The 15,679-nt window shown below is 30.1% G+C and overlaps 1 protein-coding gene across 1 annotated transcript in view; it reads right to left on the bottom strand.

The window, feature by feature from the left end:
• LOC133186211 (uncharacterized) overlaps positions 1-1,177 on the bottom strand; it is a 34,909-nt gene extending 33,732 nt beyond the window's left edge. The window contains exons 1-4 of the mRNA XM_061321443.1: positions 1,124-1,177; positions 537-768; positions 206-322; positions 45-123 (exon numbers count right to left, since the gene is read on the bottom strand). Of these exons, the coding sequence (XP_061177427.1) occupies positions 45-123; positions 206-322; positions 537-768; positions 1,124-1,177 (482 nt within the window). The remainder of the gene's footprint in view (positions 1-44; positions 124-205; positions 323-536; positions 769-1,123) is intronic.
• Positions 1,178-15,679: the final 14,502 nt, after the last annotated feature.

Genomic DNA, 15,679 nt, shown 5'->3' with positions numbered 1-15,679 from the left:
TATTACCATTTTTGCTGGGTTTTTTTACGATAAACAAAACTTACCAAACATTTTCTGTTATACTTCCCGTTGTTCTACCATCATTTTTTTCTAATTCTGTCAACAGCATATAGCAATCGGCATCTACAAGGTATATTGTATTTTTTCATTACATCAAGTTTAATTTCCCCTCCAATAAAAATCTCTCAAGCAAATAAAAGGTTACAGGCAGATGAATTCCACGATGAAAATCCAATGGGACAAGGATTTTTGTAATACTGGCAAGATTTTTCTTCAATTTGTTGAATTCTTTTCCCAACAGTATCAAATCCAACGCATTTGCCTGAAATTTATGATAAGCTTTTATGCTATTTCATAAAAATGTTAATATTTAAAACCAAAATTGCATTATGTATACCTAAGAGATTTTTAGAGAAACTATGATCTTATACTAATAACATGAAATATATGGATATAACGAACAGTATTCAATCTAAAAAAAAAAACATTCTAACAATACAAATTAAAATAAAGAAAAAATATTTAGTCTCAATTACCTTGTGAATATATAGATGGCGCACATACTTCAACAAGTTTTTTCAGATCCATTTGCAGCACACAGTGGTATCGAAAATTTGAGGCTTTTGTGCAGTTTTGTAAGGTGGATATGCTTTCACAGTTTTTCATTTTCATTAATGTCTCAAGCGCTTTTGAAGTTGTTGGACAAGTTGGTACCTCTTTCATAGTGGGCACAGAGGCAGGGCAAGTAACCTCCTTTGTGCGTATTGTCTTTAACATGAATAGAATAATTTGAAGGATTTAAATCACACTTCAAATTTCTTAAAAATTTACAATTTGTTTTGTTTTGTTTTGTTTTGTTTTGGGTTTTTTTTCTTTTTGGTATCTTTTGGCACATGACGTGAGCAAATGGCGCCTGATATTGGTTATTAAAATGTACCCATTAAGAAATTCACACTCTGAATCACTGAAACGTCACAATTATTATTTTTCTACCTAACAAATTTAAATAATTGATTAGATTAGTATGTTATCTTTAGATTTAAAAATGTGATAAAAATCCTTAAATAATACATTTTTGTTTCAATAACATTGATTATGTTATATAGGTGACTTGAGAACTTACCTCTGATAGTAAAATAACAAAATGAAGTTGTTTTCTTAGGCCTAAATTTCTCATGTTGCAATACTTCCAATTTAGACCCTATTGGCAAAGATTCCATGCAATATATATATATATATATATATATATATATATATATATATATATATATATATATATTTTTTTTTTTTTTTTTTTTTTTTTTTTTTTTTTTTTTTTTTTTTTTTTTTCAGGTGTACATAACATTTGAGTTCAAATGTTGTGTACACCTGAAGACGGATTATGAAATCCAGAAAGCGCTTTTGCTGATTGAAATTTGGAAACTTTGCAATTTCGTTTTCTTTTATGATTATTTTTACTGTGACATCATCTTTGAAATACTTTCGAATTATATATATATATATATATATATATATATATATATATATATATATATATATATATATATATATATATATATATATATATATATATATATATATATATATATATATATATATATATATAATGTTCTATATGTAATATTTAAATTTCGTTTCTTTGAAAAAGTATATATCTCAAACAAATAAAAGTATGTATTTGTTGTTGTTGTTTTATAAGATATTAAGTCTAACAGGTAGAGTATTAGTAAATTCTTCTTTAGAATTAACCTGTTGCTACATGTAGCTATGTTACTATTTATAAATATCTTCAATAAGTCAATTTAGACTGGTCAGCCGATTATTTTTAATAGGAAATTTTTATTGTTGTTCTTGATTGTTCTAGGTACTCATGTCCAAGAGTTAACTTTGGTATTAATGGTGTTCCATATCAAAGGTTTTCTTTGAGTTGCATGCTTTACTTTTCTTTTTATTGAAAATATATTCTGGATCAAATGATATTCTACAATCAAGCTAGTGTTTAATTTAGGTTTTCAGTTTTTTTTATTTTCCCTATTTTCCCTACTTTGGGTGTATGTTTGAATGATGGACAGTACATGTATGATCACTGTTTGTTATCCTCACCTTTTACATTTAAGTAAAACTGGGTATAAATTTCTAAAGTATTTAATTTTATAGATAATAAAAACAAAAAAAATACCCTGCATGCAAATTAAACATGAAGAGTTATTTTTTCATGTAACAATATTTCCCATAGGCTAAATATTAATAAATTTATAACATTCAAAGTTTCTAATAAACACAAACTTAATAAATCTGGAATAACCGATACTTCATACAAAAGTTTTAAGCCATATGTATTGAATAAATAGAGGATATTCAATGTTTTGTAGATGAATATGGAATTTATTTCACGAGTGGGACAGGATTTTTTGATATTTTCACGAGTGCGAAGCACGAGTGAAAATATCAAAAAATCCTGTCTCACGAGTGAAATAAATTCCATATTCATCTACAAAACATTGAATTTTCTGTTTATTACATTTTCTTTGATTTTCCCTTTGCCTCTGTCTTTTCTTAACAAAGTGTCATAGGCTTGACGTCATAGTTGAGCGGTTGAGACGTCACAGCTTAGCAGTTCTGAGATTGAAAACATTACATAGCATGGCTTTTAGCAACATATTTGGGAAGAAATTTGCAGTTTTAGCTCTATCAAGTTACTATCTCTATCTTATGACAGTCCGGAAATTATTTCTTACTTACTTTGATATCCTTTCACACTGTGAGAGAATATCATTTTGGTATCCTTTCACACTGTGAGAGAATATCACTTTTATTCAATAAATAAATCACAGTATTTCACTGTTGAAAATGTAATAAACAAGAAAACCTTACTTTAAAACACTCCATTTATAGCTTGTTCATCTCATATCAATGTAAAGATAAAACCAGTCATTTTCTCGACCAAGTTTCAGGTGCAAAGGTCTCACTTTATATGCCTATAAAATTTACAATTATGTGTTTGTATGCATAAAATTTGTTTGTTTTTTTTTAAATCTTCTTTCGATTTTGTTTACGTGACCTTGGCCTTTCGTGGGGCTTTTCTTACAAAGCAATTGGAAATGCTCCTAACATTTACAAGGCATGTAGGATTGTGAACAACATATCCTTCGTTGAAAATGAATAATGATCATTATAATGATCCTTATGCTGTCGTGCGGTTTTATGTTTTCGTTTGTGCTGGAAAAATATGATAGGAGGCGAACTCACCTTGTGATGTAATCGATGATCTTCCTTAAATAAACAGTGATTCAAGTTTAATTAGCTTCGCACATTATATGGTCTGACAAATCCTTATTTTTCTTCTTCAAAAAGGACTTAATGTGCTCTTAGTAATTTACCATTAAATAAATTTTGAGTAATACTTTGAAGATATGAAAGTCGAATGCGAAATTATTGCACGTGGACTTATTGTTAGTGAATCAGAGGTGGATCCAAGGAAAGTAGCCAAAACGTATCAGGGCTAATTCAACTAATTTTTATTAAATATAATTGATGGCGTATAAATGAATTGTGAAATAACTTAAAACGCAATGAATACTTACTTCTTGAAATTACTTGGGGAGGGAAATTTTATAACTGAGTTAATTTATTAAGTTATTTATGCAGAATGATATCTAAGGCAGGTTCTTTCAATTTTGGGCAACAAATGGATTTGAATTTTTCAGTTCATTAAAATCCATATAAAATTATTTGGGTTTATATATATATATATATATATATATATATATATATATATATATATATATATATATATATATATATATATATATATATATATATATATATATATATATATTTAAGGGATGGTAATCGGTTATAAAATCTGTTATCGGTTAGAAATTAAAAATATGTAAAAAAAAAAAAAAAAAAAAAAAAAAATCAGCGCTAATTTACTTAAAATTCAAATTTCAAACGTTAAAGTTAAATGACAGTTCGACTAAGTTTCTGTTTATGGTGACAATGCAGAATGACCTTTATCATCTTGTCAGAAAAGTTCTAACAATATCATTCTTATATATCTTTGCGATTTATAAAATGAAATTATTTACTAACTTCTCTTTTTATTTTTTGTTTTTTTTTTTGTTTTGTGTATATGAATATATATAGTGTTTACTTGGGAAAAAGTTAGGAAAATGCGTATCTATTTTGGTAATATTAACCAGTTAATCTGTCGGTCGGACGTCTCGCGGTCAACTGATTAGTAATTCTGTATTCGATTGCCATCCCATATATATATATATATATATATATATATATATATATATATATATATATATATATATATATATATATATATATATATATATATATATATATATATAATTATATATATATATATATATATATATATATATATATATATATATATATATATATATATACACATGTATATATATATATATATATATATATATATATATATATATATATATATATATATATATATATATATATATATATATATATAATGGCGCCTCGTTTATCCGGACGCCTCTGTCCCCAACGAAATCGTCCGGAGAAATGAATCGTCCGGATAATTGAATCGCATCTCAAAAAGCACTCTCTAAGCATGTATATATGCACATTCTTGTTTTAAATGTGACAGTAAAGAAAAAAAAAACTTTTAAATTATATTTTGGTTACTTGTTTTCAAAGCAGTAATTGATTAATGAAAAAATATATTAAAATATAATTTTAATTACACAATAAAAAAATGGATGGGCAATTTTATGCCGAGACCTCCTTTTTAATTCGCCTTCTCTTTGGCATGTGACTTCATGGGTTGAGCAAATTTTGATCTGATACGTTGTTCTATTTCGCCATATATCATAATTATTGAAGCTCATATGATATGACAGAATTGTTCAGCATCATCATTAAAAATGTTCAAATATAAACTAACCCTGTATATTCCCCGTATATTCATTACACAGGGTTACTATAAAATTAACTGAACTCTGCAAGCTAACTCAAACAGAGTATTAAAACATTCGTGAACACAAGCCATCATCATGATTATCAATATTATTTTTTTCTACAGACGCTAAGTTTGAATTTCGATCATTAAAAAATCCCTTGAAAAACGTCAACTTCTGTACGTAACGCTAGTTTTATATGTAATGGACGTTTGTAAACGGTAGTACATTAAATAGAGATATAAATTTCTTCAATTATGTACCTTTCTATACTGTCTTGTGGGAAAAAAAGCGTTTCAAATACATTTACGTTTTTTAACGTCGTATTTTACACTAACACAATCGATATGATAAAGAGCATTACGAAATCGCTCGTTATTTATTGTTCATTTTATTTACAACTCTCCAAAATTCTCCTGAATTTACCGATGTATATACGGTTAGCAGTATGATTTTGAACGGATTATTATTTAATGAATGCAAAGTATCAGCTAAATTCTTTAAGCTTCATAATAAAGATAAACGTGATTGAATTGGGGTAAACACACGCTAATTATAGACGCTATTGTTTGTAGGTCACAGGTAACCGCCTTCAAATTGACTGCATTGCCAATCGCAGTACAGTTAAGGCTACACATGAAGATAATATGGTAATGAGGTCATAATGAGGTTTGACGTCATGACAGTTGCTCCGCCTTGATAGATCCATATAACGAAATAGAGCTCATAAAAGCTATTTAATGATGATTGCGAGAATTTGTAATGAATGTCTGTATTTTCAGGTTTAAATAAATAAACATTAGTGATTTTCTCTTATATAGCAACAACGCGTCTTCGAAATAATTCTCTTTTTATTGTGTCGTTTGGCTGCATTTGGCTTCAGTCAAGCGCTTGCACTCGGTGACACGGAATGTTGTTTACATCTAAAAACGTGGCGACAGCAGCTGAGATATGCACTGGATAAATGCAACAATCAGACAATCTTTAAAGAGAATTGGGATAAAATAAGAGACCTGGGCCTTGTTTATCTTTTTGATGAGAAGATGATGACGTTATTTCGGGAAAACATGGAAAACTGAGACGATCCACACTACCTCCCTAGGTCCCTTTGTGTTCATTAAGGTGTGTATGTGCATATGTATTAACATGTAGACATACTATTCTTTACATCGATGTAAAATAACCGTGAACATGTACAATAAGATGTATTGTTACAGTCCGTCACAAACTACAATGCAGTGCCTTGTGTGTAACCCCCCCCCCCCCGGGCCCCCCTTCCCACACATAAACAAAACACACACATTATGAAAGTTGCACACTTTTAAACATGCAATGATGTTGTCCTTTGGCATACATGTACAAACATGTAACATAATATAAGCACAGCACGTCATGATATCAAATAGTATAATTTAGATGCAGTCACACAATGTATTTGTGAAGTCAAACTGCACAGTGTATGATGTATGTGCACTGTACATACAAGAGTATAAGACCCTATAAATTTTAATTTATACCTCTGGCAATCAAAAATACGTGAATTTTAAGATTTCAGTTTTTACCAGTGCTTCATATTTTAAATTCATCATAGAACTTTTACTATCTGTATCACTAGGCTGTAAATTTGTGGAATTTCTACATTAATGAAGATAAAATGTTTGAATTTTCATTTGTCTGACTACATGTACATTAAGTCAGTCTTATATGTATATACATGTATTTATGTTCTGTTTATATGTATAATTCTTTTGTCATTGTAGCTGTCACAGAACTGGTTAAAACTGGAATTTACATCAGCTAGAACTATCAAAATAGATGCATCAATTTCTCCACCGGGTATGATCACACTAAAGCATTTCACATTAATTTTATAGTATGCCAGTGTTAAATATTTTTTTAATGTTGTATAGGTGAAAGAATTAAATGTTATCTCTATACTATTGATTTTTTTTACTTAAATTAAGTATAGCTACCAATTCTACTTTTGCAAATGTCGTAGGTTTCAATTTCCCAGAAAAGTTTTGTATCAAAAGTTTGTTTCCATTTATTTTATGAATTTCAGAAAATATAGTATAGCATGGTTTGTTTTGTACAATGCAATGTCATTTCATTCTACAATAGTAATCATTATGTTTCTCACTCATTACATATATATTGTGTTGTAGCTACTCCCAAACAATTTGAACAATTTATTCAGGCAGCAATTGTTTCCACCAATAAAATAAAAAGGTATGCTCCATATAAGCTCTAAACCATACATATTCCTAGCAAGATTATTGAAATGTTTTGATAATAAAAACAGTAGAGTCATGTATATGCTTTCCATGTCACTCAATGCATTGTTTTGAGTATCACTTTTTTAAAACACCAATGAACTTTCCATAATGGTATTTAATTTTGTTTTCAGAATTGATTTCATCCAGAAGAACTGTTTGAACTGTGGACTGTTTGAAATATTTTGCACCTGCTCAGAAATCCCTTCACAGCCTGCCTTTGAATTTGAAAAGCTGTTTTTAATTAAATAAATTTTCTAGATAAATAATACTTTGAATTTTTAACAGTACAATGGTGTGAAAGTTTGACGGCTGTTAAGATTTGAATATCTTTACTTGAATGTATTCTGACAGGCGCGTAACTGCCTATACGCAAATAAGCAGATGTGTACACATCGTTTTTAAATTTAAAAAAATGGGATTGGGGGGGGGGGGGGAGAGAGAGATTTGTGAGAAGAGAAAAAATATCAATACCACCCAGCAAATATTTGTGTTTCAAATTAGTTTATCTCGTACTGTTTCGATTGAAATTCAAATTTTATATTACCATGTCTTTATAAAAAAAAAATGAAATGTTTCATTAAATCATTGCCACAACCAAATAAAACATTATGATTTATTAATTTGTAATTCTTCTACAACACACTGATAATTTTTTTTAAAGATCTTTGAGAAAATATCAACCATTGAATGCTGTGATCCACTAGAATATGATTTGAAATGTAACATTATTTTTGTTAATAATTGAAATTAATTATATTTGTTGCTGAAAGTTAAAGAAGAATAGATGATACCAATATATCATTTTAAAAAATATTCAGCCTCTACAGGTACAATAAATTATTTAACTTTGTGTTAAAAACAATGTGAAGTACTATGTCTTGTATTTTCTAAAGAAAATCGAAATGGCATGATTTTGAATGAAATATTTGGTAAAACCCATGAGCTTCCAGGTACCTCGCCCCTACATGTAGGTCCTCATCAGGGCATCGCCCTGGACCAACGGGGGGTCTCAAAGCGGACCTCAGCCGTTCTCTGCGTACATTTCACTTCAAATCTGGCTACGCGCCTGTCTGTGCTTTTGGGTACCAACAAGATCTTAATTTCAGCATGTATATTGTGTTCACCTGTTCTTTAACAGCTATGTTTCTTGATTACAAAGTTTTACTATGATTATCTTGTTTGCGCATGGATTGATAATAACTCAAAAATATGAGACAAAAGCCCCCCCCCCCCCCTCCCCCAAATGTGATTTGTGCTAAATACACAAAGAAGTAAAACCTGATGTAAACACTGTTTAATAATTTATTTTTTTATATGCAAGTAAGGTAAATGGTATCAAAGGAGCCAGAGGCACACTAGTGATGGAGGGGGGGGGGGGGGGGGTAGATCTGTAGAAAGGAAAACAGGTTATTAAATACAGGAGTAAGCACCCCAATCCCTTCCTCCTGTTCTTAAAACTTTTAACGTAGTCTAGAATCCCTAAACAGTTGAAGGTTTGATAACTAAAATAACCACACATGTATAAAAAAAACCAAAAAAAAAAAACCAACTAAGTTCTGTTGGAGATATTATTTCTGTGTGTCTAATGGGGAAGAATAAATATTTTATCATTGATAGCGGCTGTCTATTTTGTATCACAAATTATTGAATCTTTCAATATTTTTAACCATGGGCATTTTCCAATTGATTTACATGATGTTGCGGCAAATTTTAGGCCTATTGTTGACGAACGGAGGAAATGCGGTAGGTGTCAAATACGTCTTGTGTAGCGTATAAAAGAACGAAGATATATAAAACAAAGTAAAGTCAAGGATTTTTTTTATACATACCGATTTGATTTAATGAAATAAAGCCCAGCACAGTCCGTATATAAGTATTATTTGTTCAAAATTTGCGAGGTACACAAACTCTATTAAGTACCAGAGTTATCTCCCATGCTGGGTCAATGATGCGTTTGAAAACTATATTTAGAATGATTGTGTTAAGATTTCAATTTTTAATCAAAAAGTGCAAGGGCAAGGCGACAACCCAAGAGGTATGTTTTATTTTAAATTCTTTACTTTATTGTATAGTTTTTAAAAAAGTGATGCTCATTTCTTTGTAATTCATTAGGCAATTTAAAATTTCCGATTAAATGATGAAAAATACCCTATTTTTGAATACTGGTGTTTGTTTTCAATGAATAACTTAAATATCTCAGAAATCTGACTGAATGAGCATCAGTTTTTCGATAGAATAGATACTAAGGGACACAATGAAACATTGTAAAGTTCAAATATTGTATGCCTTGCCCTTGCACTTTTTGGTTAAATTTGACATTTCATATTTTGACCTAAAATCGGAGCTCACGTGACTGTAGAGGGTCACATGATGACAAAAATACCGATGTGAAAAGCGATGGACAAACTCTTCATAAAGCCGTTAAGATATTTCAGATAGAGTTTCATACTAAAAAATAAGACGGTTGAACTTTAAGTGTCTCGTTTTTGGTGCCTTTTTATAGAAAATGTTGCCTTAACTGTACTGCGATGTTTTTACAACAATTAACACGAATGCAAGATAAGTGTGACAATGTTGTTTCTTGAAAAATTACCGTCCGGATAAACCAGTTATTTTTCAATGAACTATTATGTTTTGTAGTAGAAATCGACCGTCCGGATACGGAACGCGAATTTCCGGATTAATGAGACAAAATAACGTTGAAAAAATCGGTTCCCAAAAAATATCGTCCGGATGGTGAAGTGTCCGAATAAATGGCGTCCGGATAAACGCGGCGCCACTGTATATAGAAAGCATAAAGAGATTCACTTTTAGGATACCCACTTCCGCCCCAACCCAGGGTTAGACTCGTTCTCACCTATGGAATCTGCCTCATAGCAGTACAGGAACAGTGTGCTCGACCGCTTGATCATCTAGGCAAGTCTTTAAGCTTGCTTTCGATGCCGATGGATTTCTCTACACGGTCATTGAGAATGGAAGTGAGATACAGTTATTTGGACATTAGTTTTATTAGAAGATCGCCAGAACATTTCATGATAGACGATGAATTCGGCGCGAGCGTCTGAGAAAATATTAGATTGAAATTCTGGTTTGAAATTCATTTCCAATCTATCTCCTAGCAGTACAGGGAAAATTGAGCTGATTCGGTGCTAGACAGCAAATATATGGATACAAATCATGAAAATGATATGCATATCCATTCATATGCATGAATCATTTATTATTTGCGCACCATGAAACTACAAATCTCTCTCGATTCATAGTTTAAAATCAATAAGGAAAATCATGTCCTAATGTTTACATTCTTCTTCCATGCGATTTAAATGTCTCTGCCTTTTGCGAATACCTTAAATTCGAAAGTGGTCTAGTTCAAATTTCCGGATTTTAAGGCTTATACATGTTCTTTTCAATGACCTTGTCTGTAATTATAGAACCGTATTATGCATGACAAAATATTCAAGGCATAAATATCAAAAGCATATGCATGCATAATAATCATCGATTAATTTTGCGATTTATTGTAATTCAAAGCTTAAAATGAATAGCCGAAAAGGTTTTAAATGGCATACTTAAGTGCACTTATTTTTTAAATATTTATATCCACTGAATATTATCTCCTTCGTTTCTTATGAAAACCGTTGCCGTTTATCAATCAGTAAACACGCTCAGCATTTTACCTCTACAGATTAATTAAGCAGTTGATGTTCCTTCAATGAAAATGTACAATGACGTACGTATCAATAATACAATAAAATATTTCATCTACTTAATCTTATTTCAAATGATAATTACGACAGACATACATGTAATTATAAACAATGAAATGTCTTTCTTAGTTTGTTAGTACGGGAATTAACGTTGCAGCTATTGCTGAAAAAAACTGCCTTACGCGTATTACAACAGATTCATTATAAAATCCCTTACTTTCAACCAAAGAAAGCATTTTATTGTTTGAATATACAAAACCTGTGGATGCTTTCATATAAGTACATAATGACTGATCATGGCTTTGCTGTTCTTGTGAAAAAAAAAGAACAAGGTTCACTTAGGGCCTTTTTTGGCCCTGTGAATTTCTGAATAACTGAAACTGCTTAGTTTTTGCTGACAATGCATTAAAGGCGATTGAGAATCTACCAAAAATGACGTAATTTTCTGGCTATCAATGCATTATGACGTCAGGAAATGCGTAATTTTTTTTTTTTTTTTTTTTTTTTTAGATCAGAGGGTGCACTCGTATTTTTTTTTTCTCTGAAAGTACTTAAATATACCTGTTTTCCTTAAAATTCAAGAACATTGCAATTCCATAAAGCTTATTTTCCAGGACCTGGATTTTAAGGAGAAAAATTTTAATAGGAAATGAAAGCACTAAGTCTCTACTTTATCTTGATGTTTAAAATGGAACATAAGATGTTGGTCAATAAATTGGTATACCTACAGGGCTATTTTATGCATAAAGTGAACTTAGCTCTTTAAAGACTTTTTTCCCCTTTTTATATCATTGTAAAAACTTTGATCGCCCATAGTGGCCCCACCCTACGGCCTGAGTCATTCGTCCATTGGATCAATACAAATTGGGAGTAGAGCAATCAAGGACTTCTAAAACATAATCAACCTGGAACAAGGTGCCAAATAGGAGTAAGCATCCCCTTTCGTGTAATCTTCGTCGTGACCGGGCAAACGGTAAAAAAAATCTTAGACAATTCAGTTAGAAGATAATGGCCCAAAAATTTGTATGAAAAATGTCAGTCAATATTCTACTCATCTAGATATATTGTAGCATGACTCGTTTTTGAAATTGTTCGTACGTAGGAAATTTTCCTGAACATCGAATCATCTAGGAGATATAAACTTCATAGGCAGTGGATAATGGTGTATTGCTACGTAGGTAAAGGACGATGACAAAGATGAGTTTGTCAGCGCGTTTATCATTATTTTTGTCGTTTAGGTTGCCATTCGACACTCCTCGGATAGGTGATATAAAATAGGGATCATGCTTGTTTTGAAAACCACCATCTGTGACTCTTGAGAATTAAAGATTCTCATTCAAAATAAAAAGGCAAAATGCGATTAATCTGTCGACTGCAACATTTTGTCACTATACTCCGTCTCTTAATATAAAGATAATTGTACATAGCGTTTTCCATATCACAATCCTTAATTATCCCAAGACATCACCATAAGCAAGAGCGCCAGATATGGAAAACAGTATTTTTTGTATTATGTGTAATATATATATAGTAATAACATTCAGTGCACATCAACGTGATTAAATACAATAAATAAGAGAGAGAGAGAGAGAGAGAGAGAGAGAGAGAGAGAGAGAGAGATTGCCATCTCATTCCTGATTAATGTTATTTAGATATCTAAAAAATAAAGTTGCTTGTATGTTATTCTGTAATCTTTCAATGAAAATAGCATTTTTTGCATTTTTTTTATTAAAACTTTCACACTTATCACAAATACATGTACGAACCTCTATGTAGATATATGTACAAAAAAGAATCCAAATAGAAACTAATTTTAGTTAAAACTTATTCAAAATCAGTGTAAAAAAATTATTAAAAGAGAGAGAGAGAGAGAGAGAGAGAGAGAGAGAGAAAGGCAAGCTCTTACTTTACAATTTGTATCTTGAACATACTCAGTTTCATTTAAGCTCGCTATTGAGAAAGAAACAGAAAAAAGAGAGAAAGGAAAAAAAAAACTAGAACAATGCAGTTTTGAGAGATTCACTTGTAACATTCAAAGTGATTGCCAACGAAAAATCAATAAATTAAAATATAACAAGTTGACCCATTTCTTCCAGAAAGTGTATTCAAAGCTGTAAAATAGGATTGAAATAGAATCAGAAAACCTTGTATAGATGGACAGGTATTCTGACAACGAACTTTATAAATGTAATGCTTCATTGATATCAACATAGTGTTAAAATATTCTGAGATTTCATAAACATCTTTTTCACCAAAAATAAATGATTAAGCATTAAAATTTAATTCAATGTCTTTTGCTTGACAAAGACTTTTTTTTTTTTTTTTTTTTTTTTTTTTTTTTTGAATTTCTGAACAAACATACAGTCCCAGATTAAATGATAAATTGTTTCCTCTTCTTCTTCACAAAAAGTACAAGACTTACATGTAGTGTCAGCTTCGCTTATTTTATACATGAGATTATTGGTAGTTAGAATTTGATGATTAACTCCGTATTGAAACCATGGTAATTTACAATCCTGTGTCACGAGGAATGGAAGATTTTGAATAGTTTCCCATTGGACATCAGTTATTTCAAAATAACTAGCCCACTTATTTTTACCCGAAGGTTTAATAACTGGAGATTATCTATTAACAGAAAATTGTTATATTTATCTAGGAGGTCTACCACATGAATAATACCGTTATCATACCAAGATTTATGTAAAAAAAACAGATTGTTTTCCAATTTTAAAATTTTTGTTAAACCATATAGGTTTTTTAACATATTCATACCAATCTGTAATTTCTGAATTATCTTGGATTCCCTGAAAAGCATTTAAAGGGTGTCTATCCAAAACTGATTGTGTAAACACTTATTTAAGTTTGATAAACATAATCCTGTATTTATTAGTTTATCTGTGTCAATTACATTTTCAAGCAATATTTTCCATATCGAGTTATTTTCATTAATAACTTCTCTTATCCATGTTGACTTAAAGGCTTTTATGAGCAGCCTATATCAATCATTTTTAAACCACAAAATGTATAATGCTGAGCAACAACTTTTCTTTTAATTTTATCGACATTTGATTTCTATATAAAACTAAAATGTAAATTGCTCAGGTTTTTCAGAATACTGATTTGTAGAATTAGTAAGGATATAAATAAATGGTTAAGCTGTGAAATAAGAAGTGATTTCATTAAAGTAATTGTAATTTTCCCAATCAGGGTTAGGTTTCTTTTTCTCCATTGTTTTATAATTGATTTGATTTTAACAAGTTTTTGTTGTAATTCAATCTAGTAATCTTTGCAAGATCAACATCATACATGTAATAAATGCCAGGAAGTTTAAAATTGGTTGTCCAAATAAATTCCATCTCTGGACAAAATCTATCATTAGAGTATTTCTTGCTACCTATCCATATCACTTGGGTTTTTGCTTGATTTATCTTAAGTCCTGACATGGGTTTTTGATTGATTTATCTTAAGTCCTGACATATTATGAAATTCTATTATTTCCTTCATTAAGGCCTGAAGCGATTTTTCTGAACCATCTAAGATTATCATTGTGTCATCAGCATATTGTGACATTAAAAAATTCAGTATTTCCTATTTCAATTCCCTTGATGTCTTTATTGTTTTTAATCTGATATAAATTGATAATATCTCTGCACATAAGAGAAAAATATATGGCGAAAATGTGCCATCTTGTCGACAACCGCGTCCTAATTTGAAAGACCCATCCTGGGTCACACATGAAATAAAGTTTTATTGAATAGTTTGTATCCATTTACAGAAAGATGGATCAAAACTTAAAAATAAAAAAGTTTTTTCAATAAATTTCCTTGACACTGTGTCTAAAGCCTTTCAAAGTCTATCATGACCAACATTCCAGGAATTTGTTTTAATTCAGTTAATCCATCAGATTACATATAAGCCATGTATTTTCTCCTATGTATCTCCCAGGTATGCAGAAAAATTCTACAGTAAATCCATCATTACCCGGGCTTTTATTATTAGACATTTGGTTTAACACGTTTGATGCCTCTGTATATGATTTTTTTTCCTTCCAAAGAAGAACTTTCATGTTCATTCAACTTTGGGACATTCCCTAACAAAAAATACTATAGTAAACTATAATTTACTATAGTTAACTATAGTTAACTATAGTAAATCAAATTGTCAAAGAAATAACTACGGTAAATCAAAGTTTTCAAAGTGATCACTAAAGTGTCAAAGTTATCACTTTTATTAGTAAATCAAAGTTTTCAAAGTTATCACTACAGTAAATCAAAGTTTTTAAAGTGATCACTATAGTGCCATGGTTATTACTATAGTAGAACAAAATTTTTAAAGTTATCACTATAGTAAATCAAAGTTTTCACCATAGTAAATCAAAGTTTTCATAGTGATCACTATAGTAAATAAGTTTTCAAAGTTATCACTATAGTAAGTAAAAGTGTCAAAGTTATCACTATAGTTAACTATAGTTTTCATAGTGTCAAAGTTATCAATATAGCTAACTATAGTTAACTATAGTAAACTATGGTAAACTATGGGTTTTTTTCTTAAGGTTAAACTTTTCTAGAGACTCCCTAAAATTTAGATTATGATCCTCTAGAACTTGAGGCATGTATAATGTTTTATAAAAATCGTCAACTTCTGAGAGAATTTTACTTTCTTCCGTTATCTCTACTTGTGCATTGTTTTCTATTTTAATAAGTTTAGGGATTACTTTATTTGTAAAATTTCTATTTTC

The sequence above is a fragment of the Saccostrea echinata genome, unplaced genomic scaffold (genome assembly GCF_033153115.1).
Source record: "Saccostrea echinata isolate AGI-Se365-2 ecotype Australia unplaced genomic scaffold, CSIRO_AGI_Sech_v1 ptg000013l, whole genome shotgun sequence".
Taxonomy (NCBI): domain Eukaryota; kingdom Metazoa; phylum Mollusca; class Bivalvia; order Ostreida; family Ostreidae; genus Saccostrea; species Saccostrea echinata.
This window is presented reverse-complemented; position numbering and strand designations above follow the sequence as displayed.